The sequence below is a fragment of the Thalassophryne amazonica genome, chromosome 5 (assembly GCF_902500255.1).
Source record: "Thalassophryne amazonica chromosome 5, fThaAma1.1, whole genome shotgun sequence".
NCBI classification, from domain to species: Eukaryota; Metazoa; Chordata; class Actinopteri; order Batrachoidiformes; family Batrachoididae; genus Thalassophryne; species Thalassophryne amazonica.
In genome coordinates, this window is record NC_047107.1 from 73,057,305 (window position 1) to 73,075,049 (window position 17,745).

Here is a 17,745-nt window from a genome sequence, read left to right on the forward strand (position 1 = left end):
GCCATCGTCCAGGTGTGGACGAGGTAATCCGGATGCGTTTTGACACGGCTGACCATGCCTCTTTTACTTCCGACTGCATCGGATTATGGCAATATTTGCCGTGACAGGCATGGTTCCTCCACATTCTTGCTTTGTGTGACGGGGGTTAACACTAGCAAGTAAAGTTAAATATTGAACTGTAGAAAGCTTTCTCATTTTCATTTTTTTCTCTCATACAGGTGCACTGGATGCTGCAGTTTCCCGCATACAGCAGTTGGAGGCAGAAGTAAAGGTAACTGGATAAAGATTTTACCACCCTTCAAGATGACAGGTGGGCATGACACAAAATCAAAATTTCAAATGGAAATGGACTATTAAACGTTCTTAAAATGTGCAGATAATTGTTACTGATATAATAAAAATGAATTAATTTCACTTCTAACCACAGTGCAGCAAAGAAGATTCTCTGAAAACCCAAGCAATTGACCGACTTTAATCCTTGTGGAAGGAGCCATTCACAGGGTGAAGGAATGTCGCATCTGGGGGCATACTCTTCCTCTGACCTTGTCTGGTGCAGTCAACCAGCTGTGGACCAACTGCTGTGTGATGAACGACTTCCAGGGATGACTTGATATGAAAGGCTATATTCCTACTGAATAAAGGATCGTATTTTTTGTCTTCATTCAAATATTGCAGTATGAATTCTTTTGCACAACTCTGCACATGGATCACACAGCTGTAGTGTACATAGTTTGTATATTGGCCTAGTTCTGCTGTACTGTACATAGTCACTCATCATTTGAGATCTAAAAATATATTTTTTAATTTGTGAATGACATGAACGTTTCGTAAACATTTAATAACACGTGTCTGAGTTTTTATTATTATTTATAGTTAGTAGGCTCCTAAATGTACAGCTGAGAAGTGGAGGCCAGTGTTTTCTGGTTTGTAATTGTCCTGTAGCTTTCTGCACATTGGTATGACAGGGGTGAACCTCGTGGCACAGGTCAGAACCTACAGTCAGCCATGGAGAGCTCAGAGAGGCCACGCAGCACCGAGGAGATCAGAGGTTACAGTCAGGCTTTTCAGTCCTTCACCGAGAGACAATAATGATGTGTTACAGGGAAAGATCCTGAAATAAGCAAAAAATAAATGTTAAAATTACTGATCTTCCACACGTCTCTTACAAATTGTTTTGATTTTCAATTCTGACAACAACCATTCTGGAAAACGGCTGACATCAATGTTTTATTTGCTGCATTGATGTGCAGTCCTCCTGTCCCATTCACGCGCACACGTGAACAAAGAAAAAAAAACAAAAATTGGCTGCTGCTGCAGTTCCTTGCTCTCCTCTCCAACTCTGTCATAATTGTGTTACAAACCAGTCACCATTTGTTTTATTATACATCTGTAATAAAATTATCTTCACAGACGATTCGTTGGCGTTCGCACATGTGAACAACAACAACAAAAAACATTTGGATGCTGCTGCAGTTCATCACTCTCCTCTCCAACTCTGTCATAATTGTGTTAAATAAATAAAGGACAAAAGGGACATAAGTCCTGCTCACAGGGTGATTGCCAGAGACAGGACATGTCCACATAAAGTATAAACTCAAGACATCTCCATGTCACTACATATCCAGTCCCTGATTGGTCATCGTGGCGTGACAAGATGAAAAGTTCAGATTTTTCCACTTGGGGAAGAGGGCGACACGATGCAACGCGATATCGCGTGAATTGCTCAAAATCACTTTATTCGCGTCCATCGTGTGGCATTGCATGGCTCGGACTTTTGTGGCACCACAACGCGTCCTTCCATAGGGATTACATGGCAACCTCTCGCCGCCGTCGCTCATGTGGCGTCCGGTGTGAACGCGGCATAACAAACAGACATGAGTGTAACAGTGTCTTGTGTCGTAAGCACTCAACATCAAGTTTGGAAAAAAATCTAATTGTCCAAAGTCTCTTTTTGTTTGCCTGTGTGCCTATACACACACATTGTTTTATAAACTGGTTATTAATTAATTTTTTGTTTTAACCTCCATATCAATGATATTAGATACTGATTAAAAAAACTAATTAATGCATCAAACACAGAGACGTGCATGTACTGTAGATACACTTATGCTGTACTGTAGATTTCTGCAATTCATTAACTGAAGACTTGTGAATTTAGTGTCACCTTAAACCGCATTGTTTCATGCTCCTCCTGATGGTCCTCTTTGACACTCCAAACTTCGCTGCAAATTCACCAGCTGACGGTCCACAAAGAACTTGATGCTCCAAGAATGCACTTGGTATCAAATGGCAAACACCCTGCTCCCTGTGTGTTGTGCCTGTTGCACCCTGGTACCACTTCTTCTAAATTTGCAGTCACTTTGCACTCAAAAATAAGTCCAGCAACTTCAATAAATTCCTCCATTTTATTTGCTACATGCTCTGGGTCGGCAGGTCCTGCTCCCACATCCTCTGCTAGGCCTAAAATATCTCTCACAAACTCCTGACAATGTTCATGGAGGTCCTCCATTGTCTCTTCCCAGGCAGCTACATCAGACCAAAGCAATGGATCAGATGAGATTAGCGTTAGCCCCGCCCACTGACTTTGATGGCCGCGATAGACAGAAAAATAAATTCATGATGCACTGCAACACAAGGACCATGAAATAATTAAATGGTGGAAATAATTAATTAAATAGTCAATTATATATATTTTTGGGGGAGGTGATGGTCTAGTGCAGGGGTGCCCACACTTTTTCGGTTCACAAGCTACTTTCAAAATGACCAGGTCCAAAAGATCTACCTTCATCAAAAATGCTTTTGCTCTGTAAGTTCCAGAATTGTCCATGAGCCCTGGCCTTAAGCTCAATGTCAGCCTGTAAATTCAAATTCAAATTTGTTAATTTATATAGCGCCAATTCGTGCAGGGGTGGTGGCCAAGTGGTTAATGTGCTTGGTTTCAGTGTAGAAGGTTCCGGGTTCAAATCCCACCCCTGCCACATTTCTCCATGTAATGTGGAGTTGTGTCAGGAAAGGCATCCGGCGTAAAACCTGTGCCAATTCAACATGCAGATCCACCTTGGATTTGCTGTGGCGACCCCGAGTGCAAACAAGGGAGCAGCCGAAGGGACTTGCAGTACTCTTATAAGCAACAGCACTGACAATTTAATGGACGAGGTAATCATCTTTACTAATTAAAAAAAAATCAAATGTTCACAATGACAACAAACCGTTAACAAACAAGGGAGCAGCCGAAAGGACTTACTATATAGTGCCAATTCACGATGAGATCGCCTCAAGCCGCTTCACACAACATAATAAAAACAGAAAACTGAATTAAAAACTTAAAACAGTAAAAAGACAAAACCATAAAAGAACACGAGAATAAAAACACATCATAACACAATAAAACTAATGATAAAACAAGGCCTGTAGTGTCAAAATCTCATCCTCCACTGTAGATGGGTTCAGGTGAAACAGTGCTGAGATTTTTGATGTGAGTAAATCAACCTCAGCATCGTCTCTAAATGGAAAGCGCATAAGCAATGTATTGAAACCCTTTGTCAAAGTCTGACAGACAATTTTGAATCTGCTCTGTGTAGAGTGCACTGTCAAGTTGCGCACATGCCTTCTGTTGCATCTCCAGCACTGATGTGAGGTTTTTGAAGTTCCCCAAATCATGGTGCTGCAGCTTTGAGGACAGATGTTGCATTTTTTGCTTGAAGGCATTAACTGAGCTGATCATATTGACCACGGTTTTGTCTTTTCCTTGCAGCTCTAAATTAAGATCATTCAACATGTTGGTCAGATTTGTTAAAAATGCCAAGTTGAGGAGCCACTTATCGTCACAAAGTTGCTTGTATTCTGCATGTTTACTGTCAAGGAGAAAATCCTTTATCTCCGGACAGAGCTCTCGAAATCTCTGTAGAAATTTCCCTCTACTTAGCCATCTCACATCAGTGTGTAGCAAGAGGTCAGAGTAGTTGCAGTCAGTGTCCTCCAGATGAGCACAGAACAGTCGTCTCTGAAGAGTTCTCGCTCAGATAGAACAGGCAATTTTTGTTGCCACATCCATTATCTCTTTCATGTTTAGCATTTTAGCACATAATGCTTGTTGGTGTATGATGCAGTCATAATTAAGGAAGTCAGGGAAAGCATCGTCCTGCTTGCACTTGGCAATAAATCCATTCAAGTGGCCCACCATCGCGGGCGCACAGTCCATGGTGATTGACATCAGTTTACACACTGGGAGCTGGGTTTTCTCAAAGTTTTTGAAACACTGAAAGATGTCTTCTCCCTGCGTGTGTTCTTTCATGGGCAGTGTTAACAGCTCCTCTTTTGCACTCATATCTGAAAACACCATCTGAATAAAAATGCACAACTGGGCTGTATCACTTCTGTCTGTAGACTTGTCTGATTGCAGTGAGAAACACTCGCAGTCCGCGATCTCCTTTCAAAGCTGCTGTGTCAAATCCTCAGCCATAACTTCATAGCGCTGTGTACCTGTACTTCTTGATATCTGAAGAGCTTTGATTGAAGATAGTATTTCTGGTTTGTTTTTAAAATCCCGAAACAAAGAGTCAGCTGCCTCAATGAAAGCATCTTTTATCATCTCTCCATCTTGAAAGGACTTCGAAAGCCCCTGTCACAGTGGCGTATTCGTAGAGCTGCTCATTACAGCGTATCGTCTACGCTGTAATGAGCAGCTCTCCGCCCACTTCACGAGGAGTTTTTTCTCGATACGCAGCAGTATGTTGAGGGCTACGCGCGTAGGACGGAAGAAATTAAACATGTTTAATGTTCTTACATGTGTACAGCACAGCATGGAGCCTTCACGCGAGTACACGCAGTGCCGTGCTACTGTCCGCTCTTATCAGCCCGCCCACGCTTCAACACGGTACTCTACGCCATTTCACATCTCCCTGTTGTTCTTCTGGAGCTATAAATACTGCAAGATCATTGCTTCACTTTATCATACTGGACTCATTATATATGAGGACTGTTCACTGTGTTGCATCGTTTCATAAAAGTGTTCTCTCTCTCTGTCTCTTTCTCTCTCTGTCTGTCTGTCTGTCACAGAGGGAGACCACACGCGCTATCAATAAAAGCGCTCTCTCACAGTTTAACGAGTCACAGCGTTTCGTTCACGGTAGCCTTTACCACAGCCAGACTCAGCAGCATCTGGACACAAAAAAAGTGATCCACCAAGACAAAAAAAAAAATGTTAAATGACTGTTTTTGAGTCGCACCACACCATGCAGTAGAGAACCGAGCGCACTTCCACAGAGGCAGAAAATAGCACTGAACTGGTGCGGCATGGCACGCGTGACTGTGTGCACATTAAAATGCGAACACATGCAGCTGCAAGTATGAACGAACACTTAAAAAGGCTGAGTATGCGCGCATTTTGGGCGTATTTAAATGAAACACAACGCCGCAATGAGCAGCTCTACGAATACGCCAATGTGACAGGGGCTTTCTGATTAATGATGGAGTTACACACCCGGAACAATGCGTCGGTGGCTGTCTTTGCTTTGAATTAAGCTGTGTGAAAAATGACTGCTGCGACACCTGTGTGGTGACTTGAGAATGACCCCTGGAAAAGGGGAGATCTCAGATTGGCTGCTGTGCATGTCAATCAAATGGCAATTACGCCGATTGATTGACGTGCACAGCAGTTAATCTGAGATGTCTTCTCACGGAATGACCTGCCGTGAGACTGGGTTGCACAGGGAGGAGAGACGCTTTTTATCATCATACTTTACAACCCCTGGCAAAAATTATGGAATCACCGGCCTCGGAAGATGTTCATTCAGTTGTTTAATTTTGTAGAAAAAAAGCAAATCACAGACATGACACAAAACTAAAGTCATTTCAAATGGCAACTTTCTGGCTTTAAGAAACACTATAAGAAATCAGGAAAAAAAATTGTGGCAGTCAGTAACGGTTACTTTTTTTAGACCAAGCAGAGGAAAAAAATATGGAATCACTCAATTCTGAGGAAAAAATTATGGAATCATGAAAAACAAAAGAACGCTCCAACACATCACTAGTATTTTGTTGCACCACCTCTGGCTTTTATAACAGCTTGCAGTCTCTGAGGCATGGACTTTGAATTGATGGGATAAGAAAAGTGTCCAAAATATCAACGTAAACTTGTGCATTTATTGATGATGTAATGATAGCCATCTCCCCAGTGCCTTTACCTGACATGCAGCCCCATATCATCAATGACTGTGGAAATTTACATGTTCTCTTCAGGCAGTCATCTTTATAAATCTCATTGGAACGGCACTAAACAAAAGTTCCAGCATCATCACCTTGCCCAATGCAGATTCGAGATTCATCACTGAATATGACTTTCATCCAGTCATCCACAGTCCACGATTGCTTTTCCTTAGCCCATTGTAACCTTGTTTTTTTCTGTTTAGGTGTTAATGATGGCTTTCGTTTAACATTTCTGTATGCAAGTCCCATTTCCTTTAGGTGGTTTCTTACAGTTCGGTCACAGACGTTGACTCCAGTTTCCTCCCATTCATTCCTCATTTGTTTTGTTGTGCATTTTCGATTTTTGAGACATATTGCTTTAAGTTTTCTGTCTTGACGCTTTGATGTCTTCCTTGGTCTACCAGTATGTTTGCCTTTAACAACCTTCCCATGTTGTTTGTATTTGGTCCAGAGTTTAGACACAGCTGACTGTGAACAACCAACATCTTTTGCAACATTGCGTGATGATTTACCCTCTTTTAAGAGTTTGATAATCCTCTCCTTTGTTTCAATTAACATCTCTCGTGTTGGAGCCATGATTCATGTCAGTCCACTTGGTGCAACAGCTCTCCAAGGTGTGATCACTCCTTTTTAGATGCAGACTAACGAGCAGATCTGATTTGATGCAGGTGTTACTTTTGGGAATGAAAATTTACAGGGTGATTCAATAATTTATTCCTCAGAATTGAGTGAGTCCATATTTTTTCCCTCTGCTTGGTCTAAAAAAGTAACCGTTACTGACTGCCACAATTATTTTTCCTGATTTCTTATAGTGTTTCTTAAAGCCAGAAAGTTGCCATTTGAATTGACTTTAGTTTTGTGTCATGTCTGTGATCTGCTTTTTTTCTACAAAATTAAACAACTGAATGAACATCCTCCGAGGCCGGTGATTCCATAATTATTGCCAGGGGTTGTATTATATCACGCGATCTATTCAACCAGTCGATCGCGAAGCTGGTGGGCACCCCTGGTCTAGTGATTAAGCATTTGGCTTGAGACCAGAGGATACTTGGTTCAAATTCCAGCCTGACCGGAAAAATCACTAAAGGCCCTTGGGCAAGGTCCTTAATCCCCTAGTTGCCTCTGGTGTGTCGTGGGTGCCTTGCATGGCAGCAGCCTCACATCAAGGTGAATGTGAGGCATTGATGTGTAAAGCGCTTTATCATCTGATGTAGATGGAAAAGCGCTATATAAATGCAGTCCATTTACCATTTATGACCATGAAATAATGAAATAGTGAAATAATTATTTATTTAATTCCAGTTTTAATGAATTAAGGGCACATTTAAGTAATTATTTAATAATGTATATCTGTTTAATTTTGGCACTTTTACTCCTCCGATTTAAATTAGTTAATGACACATTTAACTCCTTAAGCCCTAGAGCCTATTTCACCAAAATCACATACCCATACATTATGATTTATTTCTCAGCTTGTACAAGGTAAAAAAAATGCAAAAGTTTGGATCAGCTAAAAGACAGGTCCTAGGGGATGTTGTGGATGCAAAAAAATTGAAAGTAAATAATACTTTTTAGGAGTAAATGGGTCCCCCCCCCCCCCCAAAAAAAAAACAATTATGTCTTTATTTGCTTGGTGTTTCAGCTGTGGTTAGGTGATGTATGATTGAAGTGGATACTTTTGTAGAGGAGACTTTGGTTGACATTTTCATGTATAATAAGTGTATGTTGGTGTCAGCATTGGTTAGTTATGAGTGTTCAAATGTTCCAAAACAGGGCAAGTCCCCAAATTTGGGGACTCTAGGGTATAAGAGGTTAATTAATTAATGACACACTTAAGTAATTATTGTCCAATTTTAATTAATTAATGACACATTTAAGTAATTATTTAATGATGTATTTATTTATTTATTTAATTTTGACACTTTTGTTCCTCCATAATGAACACCCCGAGAGTAAACAATGACAAATGTTGCATTGTATAACATCCGGTAAGTCAAGTAAATTTTGCATGGGGGAAGAGGGAAAACCTAAAGCATCCCTGTCTAGGTGTGGCAGTCTTATCAATTGTAAACTGGAAATATATTCTATAAAATCTCAGGCATATGCTGGTTGATGTATTATTTTCCCATTTAGTCCAGTGTTTAACAAATAGGTCCATCTTTAAATTCACTGAGAAGGTAATCGTTTCCATTTTGTAAATATCCATCGCTATTTGAGCCCAATCCTGGACAGTTGGTTTTCTCTGTGCTTTCCACTTCTTTGTAATAGCTTTTTTTTTTAACCTGCAACCATAAGTTTGTTCCAGACATTGTTGCTTCCATTGCTTGAGTTTTTGACCCAAAACATAGTTTTAAGATCAAGTGGAATATAGGTGTGAACAAGATCAGTCAGAGTTTTCTGATGTCTGCCAATCTGGATCCTGATCACCTCCAAAATTCACTGGAGTCTTCTATCTGTGGTGCAAATTTGGTGAAAATCCTTGAAGTAGTTTTGACGTAATCCTTCAAAGCCTGTGTAAAGTGAAGTCTTGATCCAGAATCCGGATTACCTCTAAAATTCAGTGAAGTCTTCCATGCTCTAATATCTAACTGTGGTGCAAATTTGCTAAGAATGTGAATTTTTTTTTTTTTTACACAATCCTTCAAAGCCTATATAGAAACTTGATCCAGAATCCAGATCCGGATCACCTCCAACATTTAATGGAGTCTTCCATGACCTAATATCTATCCAACCATATCTCACAGCATGTTGTGATTCAGCATCAAGAAATACACTTTAATCTATTGGTTTGTGATACTGTCACGAAAAGTTCAAATTTTTGTAACTGGAGCACGATTTTATTCTAATACATTCTGTGATGGCTGCATGAGATTAAAAGTGATGCGGGGGGGAGCTAGGGTTAGGGGAGGAAGTAGGGTTAGGTTAGGGTTAGGGGGAGAGGTAGGGTTATTCATAGTAAGATTAAAAAAAATTTTTGGCTCATTTTGTGACGGGAGCACGAAAAAAAAACCCCTTGAGACTGGGTTCTATCTATCTGGTGAAAATTTCATCAAAATCTGTGCAGTGGTTTTGACATAATCCTGCTAACAGACAAATAAACGCTGATGATTTTACATCCTTGGTAGATGTAATAATAGTAGGACTAAGTAAGTTCCTTCAGCTGCTCCCTTGTTTTTCCAGTCGGGGTCGCCACAGCAAATCAGAGGTGGATCTGCATGCTCAACTGGCAGAAGTGTTACGCTGGTTGCCCTTCCTGATGCAACTCCACATCACATGGAGAAATGTGGCAGGAGTGGGGTTTGAACCGGGAACCTTCCTCACTGAAACCAAGTGCTAACCACTTATTAGTTACTTACAAATATTATAAAAAGATTTCTTGGGCTTACATTCTTATCTTATACCCCCCCCCCCCACACACACACAGTGGAAATATTGTTGAAATTGGTTTCATTCCAGTTTGACCAGAACTTTTCACAACACCATTTGTTTGTGTCTTCTGCTGCAGATATATCCAGCTATGGATATGGACAGTGCCAGTTCAGTGGTGCTGCAGGCCTTAACCCAAGCAACCAGTCAGGATACATCTGTGTTGAAGCCTGCCGAGGAGCAGCTTCGCCAATGGGAGACCCAGCCAGGCTTCTACTCAGTCCTTCTGGTGAGGAATAATATGTAAAAGAATTATATTTAAGAGTTAGTTGTAAATTATTTGCTTTTTTGTCAGTTGTATTTGTTGAATGCTAGCTGCAATTTTATTTTTTTGTCGTGTCTGAGAAATTCCTTGTGCCTTACTAGTCCGACTGCTCCATTAATGTTCAGACCCTTCAGAAATTTGTGATGCTGGGATTTCAGCAATTAATTTGGCAAAGAAATCAATATATAAAGAAATATTTTGGTGCAGTCCGACTCTGTTTATGCAATTTGATAAATCCTCCTCAGTACATCCTCCTCACACTTGATGTGTCATTTAAAAGAAGTAGTCCAAAACTTTGAGATTCTTAATGTGGTTTTGTCAGAGAGCAGCAGCTTTAAGTCAGTCACCGTGCGCTGCCTGAAGCAGGGTCGCTAACTGGTGGCCCATGGGCCACATGAGTCCTGGCCTCTTTTGTGTGGACATGCTTCATCAGGGTACCAGGAATAATTTTTGAAGGTACACATGCACCCCGAGTGACATGAGATGGGTATAAAATAATTCCACTGGAGCGCAGTGGAAGAGATACTTATTGCCAAAAATGTAAATTAAATAAAGGAACTGAATTGATCTGTATCTTTTCCTTGATGATTAATTTAACTGAATATAACATTTTTCCCCAGTGTCATTAACATGCTTGAGTTTTTTTAAAATATCTCGGGCAATAAATAAATTAATAAAAATAATCCCATTGATCCATGGGAGGATGCCTCTGGACAGCACCATAGTGGAGGTGAAGTTAAATGATCAAAATGAGCTTTTGTGTGTAGTGATTCTTAATAAATCACATTAACTGTTAGAAAGGCTCCAAATGTTTGCGTTTGTTGTATTACGTGCCACCATAGTCCAGCCTAAGAGCATCACCATAGTACCACCTTAAGAGAGAGATGGATTGGACTGTGGGATAACACCAGCCAGAGAAGTTAACTACTGACAAGTTGGCGCCATTCCTTCAACAACAAGAAAAGAACAGGGTTGTCTGCAATTGCTCCTATCAGTATAGTGGCCAAAACTTGAATGAGTCATTGCTGGCTGCACCTACTAGGGATGCACCGAGCCACAATTTTTCGCTTCCGATCCAATCTTGATACCTCAATTTGGACATCTGCCGATACTGATACTTTTCCGATCTGATACCAGAGCTCTGTTTGCTTTAATATGATTATGATTATTGTTGATTTTATGTGAGGATTTTATTAAAATGGAGACCTGAAAGTTCAGCTACAATTTGCCAGAAGGTGTATCTAAGATGAAAGCCTAGATTTGATGTTTTGGTGAAAGAATTAACTATTTATTTTTTATAGACTTCAAGAGAAAAGACAGTTCTCTCTCTCTCTGTCTGTCTGTTTGTCCCTCCTTCTCAATTTTCAGTTTTAGTGGAGCCTTATTAATATGGAAGACATGCATACATCGTCAAAGCAAGTGTTAAGAATAAGAATTAAGTCCTCTTTCTCTGTCTGTCTCTCTCCCTCTGTCTGTCTCTCTCTTCCTCTTGCTGTGTCTGTCTCCCTCTCTCTCTCTGTCTGTCTGTCTCTCCTTCTCAAGTTTCAGTTTCAATGGAACTTTGACAAGGGAAACATGCTTACATTGTCAAAGCAAGTGTTAAGAGTAAAAATGAAAAATTAAGTTATCTCTCTCCCTCTCTATCTGTCTCATTTGCTCTCTCTCTCTCTCACGTTTATGCTCTCTCTCTCGCTCACTTTCTCTCGGTGTTTTGTTGCTGTGCAAACTTCAAACTTTTTGGAAACGTAAAGCCTTTCAACTGTAAAATAACCTGTAAATTTCTAAATATATCATCAGCAATGCCCACGCGCAGGATTTTAATGAAGATTTTTTTTTTCCCCTTTCAGCGGACAGAATCTCTGTTTGGTTATCCTCCTCAGCTGCGATCTGAGCCGGTGTTTCATAGCTTTTCACAGCACACATTTTCATCAACAGTTCGGTTCATTTTTCCGAAAATCTGTGCTCGACGAACAATTTGAACCCGAGAGCCAGGTGGAAATTTACCACTATCTGCAGCTAGAACACTGTGGAAGAGAGCTCTCTCAAACAGCTTGGCTTCAGAAACCTCTCCTCTCCCCACTGCAAACAAAACAGAGAGGAAACAGCAGCAGTTGAGAGGATTCACAGTGGCTCCTCGCGTATCGGAAAACGTTGCGGGTTGGATCGGTATTTTCCGATTCTTGAATTACGTCAGTATTAGAAGCCGATCCCGATATCGGATCGGACTGGCCGCAACCTTAGCACCCACTCTTGGGGCTTTACTCCTAGGATTGTTACTGCGCTTTCGGGAACACATGTCACCCCGTGATGTAACCTGAGATGGCCAGCCAGCTGTGTTCGAGTGGCAGGTTCTACTATTCGGCACCACCTGCAGTCCATGCTGTGCCACGTTCGCCCTGGAGCGCCACGTCACTGATCACAACCAGCCAGGAGACGCCGTGAGGTTCTCTATCGACAGGTGCATCTATGTAGACAACCTACTGCAAAGCCTTCCTGTACCTGAGGCCGCCAGACATATATACATATATATACATATATACATATATATACATACATACATACGTATGTATGTATGTATGTATGTATGTATGTATGTATGTATGTATGTATGTATATATATGTATGTATGTATGTATGTATGTATGTATATATATGTATGTATGTATGTATGTATGTATGTATGTATATGTGGCAAAGGGTATCACTGGTTGTGGGGAAGAAGGGGTAGGGAAAAATAAGCTGATGCTTCACCCTACCCCTTTTCGGATATGTTGGGTACACAGTAGGAACTTTTTTGTTGTCGTCTTCACTGATCTATCTTGTAATTGTTGTATCAAATGTTCGAAATAAACAGTTTTCATTCATTCATTCATTCAATGTGCAATAAACTTATTTGAAGGAAAAAAGAATGTACAGAAAGACAATTGAAAATGTGGGAGATTCTAGACTTTTTTTTTTTTTTTTTTACACATTTCCCCTGCATAATTTTCAATTTGAAAAGTTTGAATTTACAAGTCACAATATCACCAGGCTGGGGGCATTCACTTCAAAGTGTGAAATTCTCACCTTATCCTTGTGATTCAGATTTTGACACCCCTTTATATTGTCAAAAAAATAGAAAAACTAAAGGTCCAGCTTTCCTCCCCAAGTCAGCAGGCGCATTTTACTCTGTATTTGTCAGCATTTCTCAGCATGTGACCTACATTTTAGGAAAAGCAGAAGCATCCCGATGGCTGGCTGACTGTGAAAGGAATACTGCTTCGTCTGATAACGAAGCTTTTGAGCTTTTTACATTGGGAAAAAGTCAGAATACGTTAATTTCAGGACATAATGGACTTTCTATCTAACTGTCAGAGAACTTTGTGAGGAGCTCTGTAACATCGGCTGGCGAGCGCGCGCGATCTGTGCCTGGGGACTCCTTTGGTGGATGACTGTTCACGTTTTTTGTTGTTCTCAGTGGAGCTGGTAGGGTTTATTATTATTTTACTTTGTCTGTCTTGACATGAGACTGTTCTGTATTGGAGCAGCATGCACCACACACGTGCAGTGTGCTTGCACATTAAGTTTTTGCACAGTGGCAGAAAGTGGCTGCTTTTTAGCATGACTGTAATTAATCTGTGGTTCCGTTTTTAACTTTGGCAGTATTTCTTTCAAGTGTGCACTGAGACATTTTCCTCTAAGAAGTGCTGTGGGAAACTAGGGATGTGACTGTTACAACATCTCATGATTCAATTCGATTCCGATTCTTGGGGTGACGATTCAATTCAGAATCGATTTTCGATTCAAAGAGCTCTGAGAAATAGTTATATTACTTTAAAAAATGTTTATGTTTAAGAAAATGCAGCTTTACAAGGTTAATCAAGTGATTCTAGCTGTAAATTTACTTATCTGCTTTGCTCGTTCAGAGTTGGCTGGCAGTTTAGCGAAGCGCTGGTCAGTAGTCGGCAGATACCGCTGCTCCACTTCTTTTAGCTCTGGGTGATGGCGTAGCATGTGGGCTTGCGGATTTGAAGTGTTTACGAAGTACTTGACTTTCATTTTGCAGATTTTGCACACTGCATAAGTCATGTCAGGCTCCTTCTTACGCGCAAATAATAAAATCCAAAATGCGCCCAAACATTTGCCTTCAGCAAAGACGGTGCTGGCTGAATTAGCTCTTCGTCCGTCATGCTAAGCTGCAGCTCACGAACGTTTGAAGCACGTCGGACCCTCCCCTCGCGGGGACGCTGCAGTACGGAAGCCATGCCTGACAAACAGTACACGCAGCGAGTAAGTAAAAAAATGCTTTTTAAAAAACGATTCTTGGACATTTTGGATCGATTCAGAATCGTAATAAGAATCGTGATTTGGACGTGAATCGATTTATTTATTTTTTTCCGGCACCCCTATGGGAAACACTCAGAAATCTTATGATTTCAGTGAGACATGTCCTTTAAAACATAGAAGTATGGAAATAATGCACTCCACTATCCAGCCCCAAAATCTCAAAGTGTGTCTCGGTACCTGAAGAATTTTGAATTCCGTTCTGCCGTTTTCTTTTTAAAAGGCTCCCTGGTCACTGTCACAGAGGCTGCAGCATCGTTCTTAGCCTCTGATCTGATCAATCCCACAGCAGACAGCGTTGATCGAGTCAGCTGTGTAGCTGCCTCCGTATGCTGGGCACCAGCGAGCCTCCTCCCCAGACGTCGCGGCGATCGCTGCACCCCACACGGGCTGTGGTCCCTGCCAAGATGAAACAAAAAAATGCAGAGCTCATCATCTGGCTTCGTCTAAGGCTTGTTTTGCTTGGTTTGTGCCATCTGGATGTAAACAGGATAAAATAAAGAGCTGAAGTTGTTTATGTGAAATTTCCTGCAAAAGCGGGTTTGCGCGCCATTAGAGTCTCACCAAGTCTCCCGCTAAAACATGATGAGATGACACTACACTATAGCGGCACGAGATGGCAGTATAACGGTGTGGCACTGTTGTTCCATTGTCTGGGGGGAACCCTGTGGATGGATAGGTTGTGCTGCTGATGGAGCCACAGCTTCCCTGGGCCTTGTGGCCCATTGGACGTGTCAGCGGATGTGAGGATCGGGGACCGTGACTATACAAGGCCAGCTGCCAGGTTGGTTGCTCTGCCAGCTGTCCTGACTGGTGAGGAGGACAACAGCACTGTGATGAACGTCACCTCTTGCTCAGAAACCAAAATTTGTCACCTTTCTGTGGAGTGAATATATTTCATATATTCAGGGCAGCTGCTGGAAAGGCTCCCAATGTTTGTTTGTTGTATTACGTGCCTCAATAGTCCACCTTAAGACCAGAGGTCTATCTTTGTTAGTTGGCTATGTACCACAGGCTTTTAAGGTGGCAGTAATTAAACCATTACTTAAAAAGCCATCACTTGACCCAGCTATCTTAGCTAATTATAGGCCAATCTCCAACCTTCCTTTTCTCTCAAAAATTCTTGAAAGGGTAGTTGTAAAACAGCTAACTGATCATCTGCAGAGGAATGGTCTATTTGAAGAGTTTCAGTCAGGTTTTAGAATTCATCATAGTACAGAAACAGCATTAGTGAAGGTTACAAATGATCTTCTTATGGCCTCGGACAGTGGACTCATCTCTGTGCTTGTTCTGTTAGACCTCAGTGCTGCTTTTGATACTGTTGACCATAAAATTTTATTACAGAGATTAGAGCATGCCATAGGTATTAAAGGCACTGCGCTGCGGTGGTTTGAATCATATTTGTCTAATAGATTACAATTTGTTCATGTAAATGGGGAATCTTCTTCACAGACTAAAGTTAATTATGGAGTTCCACAAGGTTCTGTGCTAGGACCAATTTTATTCACTTTATACATGCTTCCCTTAGGCAGTGTTATTAGACGGTATTGCTTAAATTTTCATTGTTACGCAGATGATACCCAGCTTTATCTATCCATGAAGCCAGAGGACACACACCAATTAGCTAAACTGCAGGATTGTCTTACAGACATAAAGACATGGATGACCTCTAATTTCCTGCTTTTAAACTCAGATAAAACTGAAGTTATTGTACTTGGCCCCACAAATCTTAGAAACATGGTGTCTAACCAGATCCTTACTGTGGATGGCATTACCCTGACCTCTAGTAATACTGTGAGAAATCTTGGAGTCATTTTTGATCAGGATATGTCATTCAAAGCGCATATTAAACAAATATGTAGGACTGCTTTTTTGCATTTACGCAATATCTCTAAAATCAGAAAGGTCTTGTCTCAGAGTGATGCTGAAAAACTAATTCATGCATTTATTTCCTCTAGGCTGGACTATTGTAATTCATTATTATCAGGTTGTCCTAAAAGTTCCCTAAAAAGCCTTCAGTTAATTCAAAATGCTGCAGCTAGAGTACTGACGGGGACTAGAAGGAGAGAGCATATCTCACCCATATTGGCCTCTCTTCATTGGCTTCCTGTTAATTCTAGAATAGAATTTAAAATTCTTCTTCTTACTTATAAGGTTTTGAATAATCAGGTCCCATCTTATCTTAGGGACCTCGTAGTACCATATCACCCCAATAGAGCGCTTCGCTCTCAGACTGCAGGCTTACTTGTAGTTCCTAGGGTTTGTAAGAGTAGAATGGGAGGCAGAGCCTTCAGCTTTCAGGCTCCTCTCCTGTGGAACCAACTCCCAATTCAGATCAGGGAGACAGACACCCTCTCTACTTTTAAGATTAGGCTTAAAACTTTCCTTTTTGCTAAAGCTTATAGTTAGGGCTGGATCAGGTGACCCTGAACCATCCCTTAGTTATGCTGCTATAGACGTAGACTGCTGGGGGGTTCCCATGATGCACTGTTTCTTTCTCTTTTTGCTCTGTATGCACCACTCTGCATTTAATCATTAGTGATCGATCTCTGCTCCCCTCCACAGCATGTCTTTTTCCTGGTTCTCTCCCTCAGCCCCAACCAGTCCCAGCAGAAGACTGCCCCTCCCTGAGCCTGGTTCTGCTGGAGGTTTCTTCCTGTTAAAAGGGAGTTTTTCCTTCCCACTGTAGCCAAGTGCTTGCTCACAGGGGGTTGTTTTGACCGTTGGGGTTTTACATAATTATTGTATGGCCTTGCCTTACAATATAAAGCGCCTTGGGGCAACTGTTTGTTGTGATTTGGCGCTATATAAAAAAATTGATTGATTGATTGATTGTGGGATAACACCAGCCAGAGAAGTTAATTACCAACAAGTTAGCTTTATTCTTTCGCCAAAACTCTTCATTATGCAGCGCCGCAGTGCCAGTGTGTGTCATTGTTGAACAGCCACACATAAACACAACCCCAGCTACAATCTTGTGCCTGCAACTCACCTGTGCCTGCAACTATTCAGTAAACTGCCCAAAATGAACAACTATCTTCTGTTATTGTTTCCTGAGAGACGTCCTGGGGGTAAAAGAGGCTTATTCCCATCACAAGCCAACCCTATACATCCCTTTAAAGCTAGTCTCCATAACACTCACCATTTAAGAATTACTTTTTACAGCTTTTTACAGTGTCGTGAACTGTAAATGCCCCCCCCCCAACCTCTGTCGTTTCGCCCCCTCACTTTGGAGGACTCACTTACTTGAAATCTTCCCGGTGATATCACCGTGTTAATTTTTAAGATTTGTTAACTCTCCCACCCTGATGCACTGGGAAGCTTAGAGTTTGGTATTTACTTCAAACAGACCTGCATTTGACTGTCTTTGGGCTGAGCTGTCTGCATGCCTGGGATTCCATAATGCATGTGTTCTTCCATAGTGATGCATGCACAAAAACTGTACTTCAGTGGCTGAAAGTATTGGCAATGAGTAGTATTCTCATCCAGAAATGGAAGAAAATGAAATTACATTACTTTTGTGG

The 17,745-nt window shown here is 41.2% G+C and overlaps 1 protein-coding gene across 1 annotated transcript in view; it reads left to right on the top strand.

Annotated features, from left to right (window-relative positions):
* Positions 1 to 17,745, top strand: part of ipo11 (importin 11) — a 457,504-nt gene that overhangs the window by 12,637 nt on the left and 427,122 nt on the right. The window contains exon 2 of the mRNA XM_034170535.1: positions 9,713 to 9,862. Coding sequence (XP_034026426.1) covers positions 9,725 to 9,862 — 138 coding nt within the window. The 5' untranslated portion in view covers positions 9,713 to 9,724. The remainder of the gene's footprint in view (positions 1 to 9,712; positions 9,863 to 17,745) is intronic.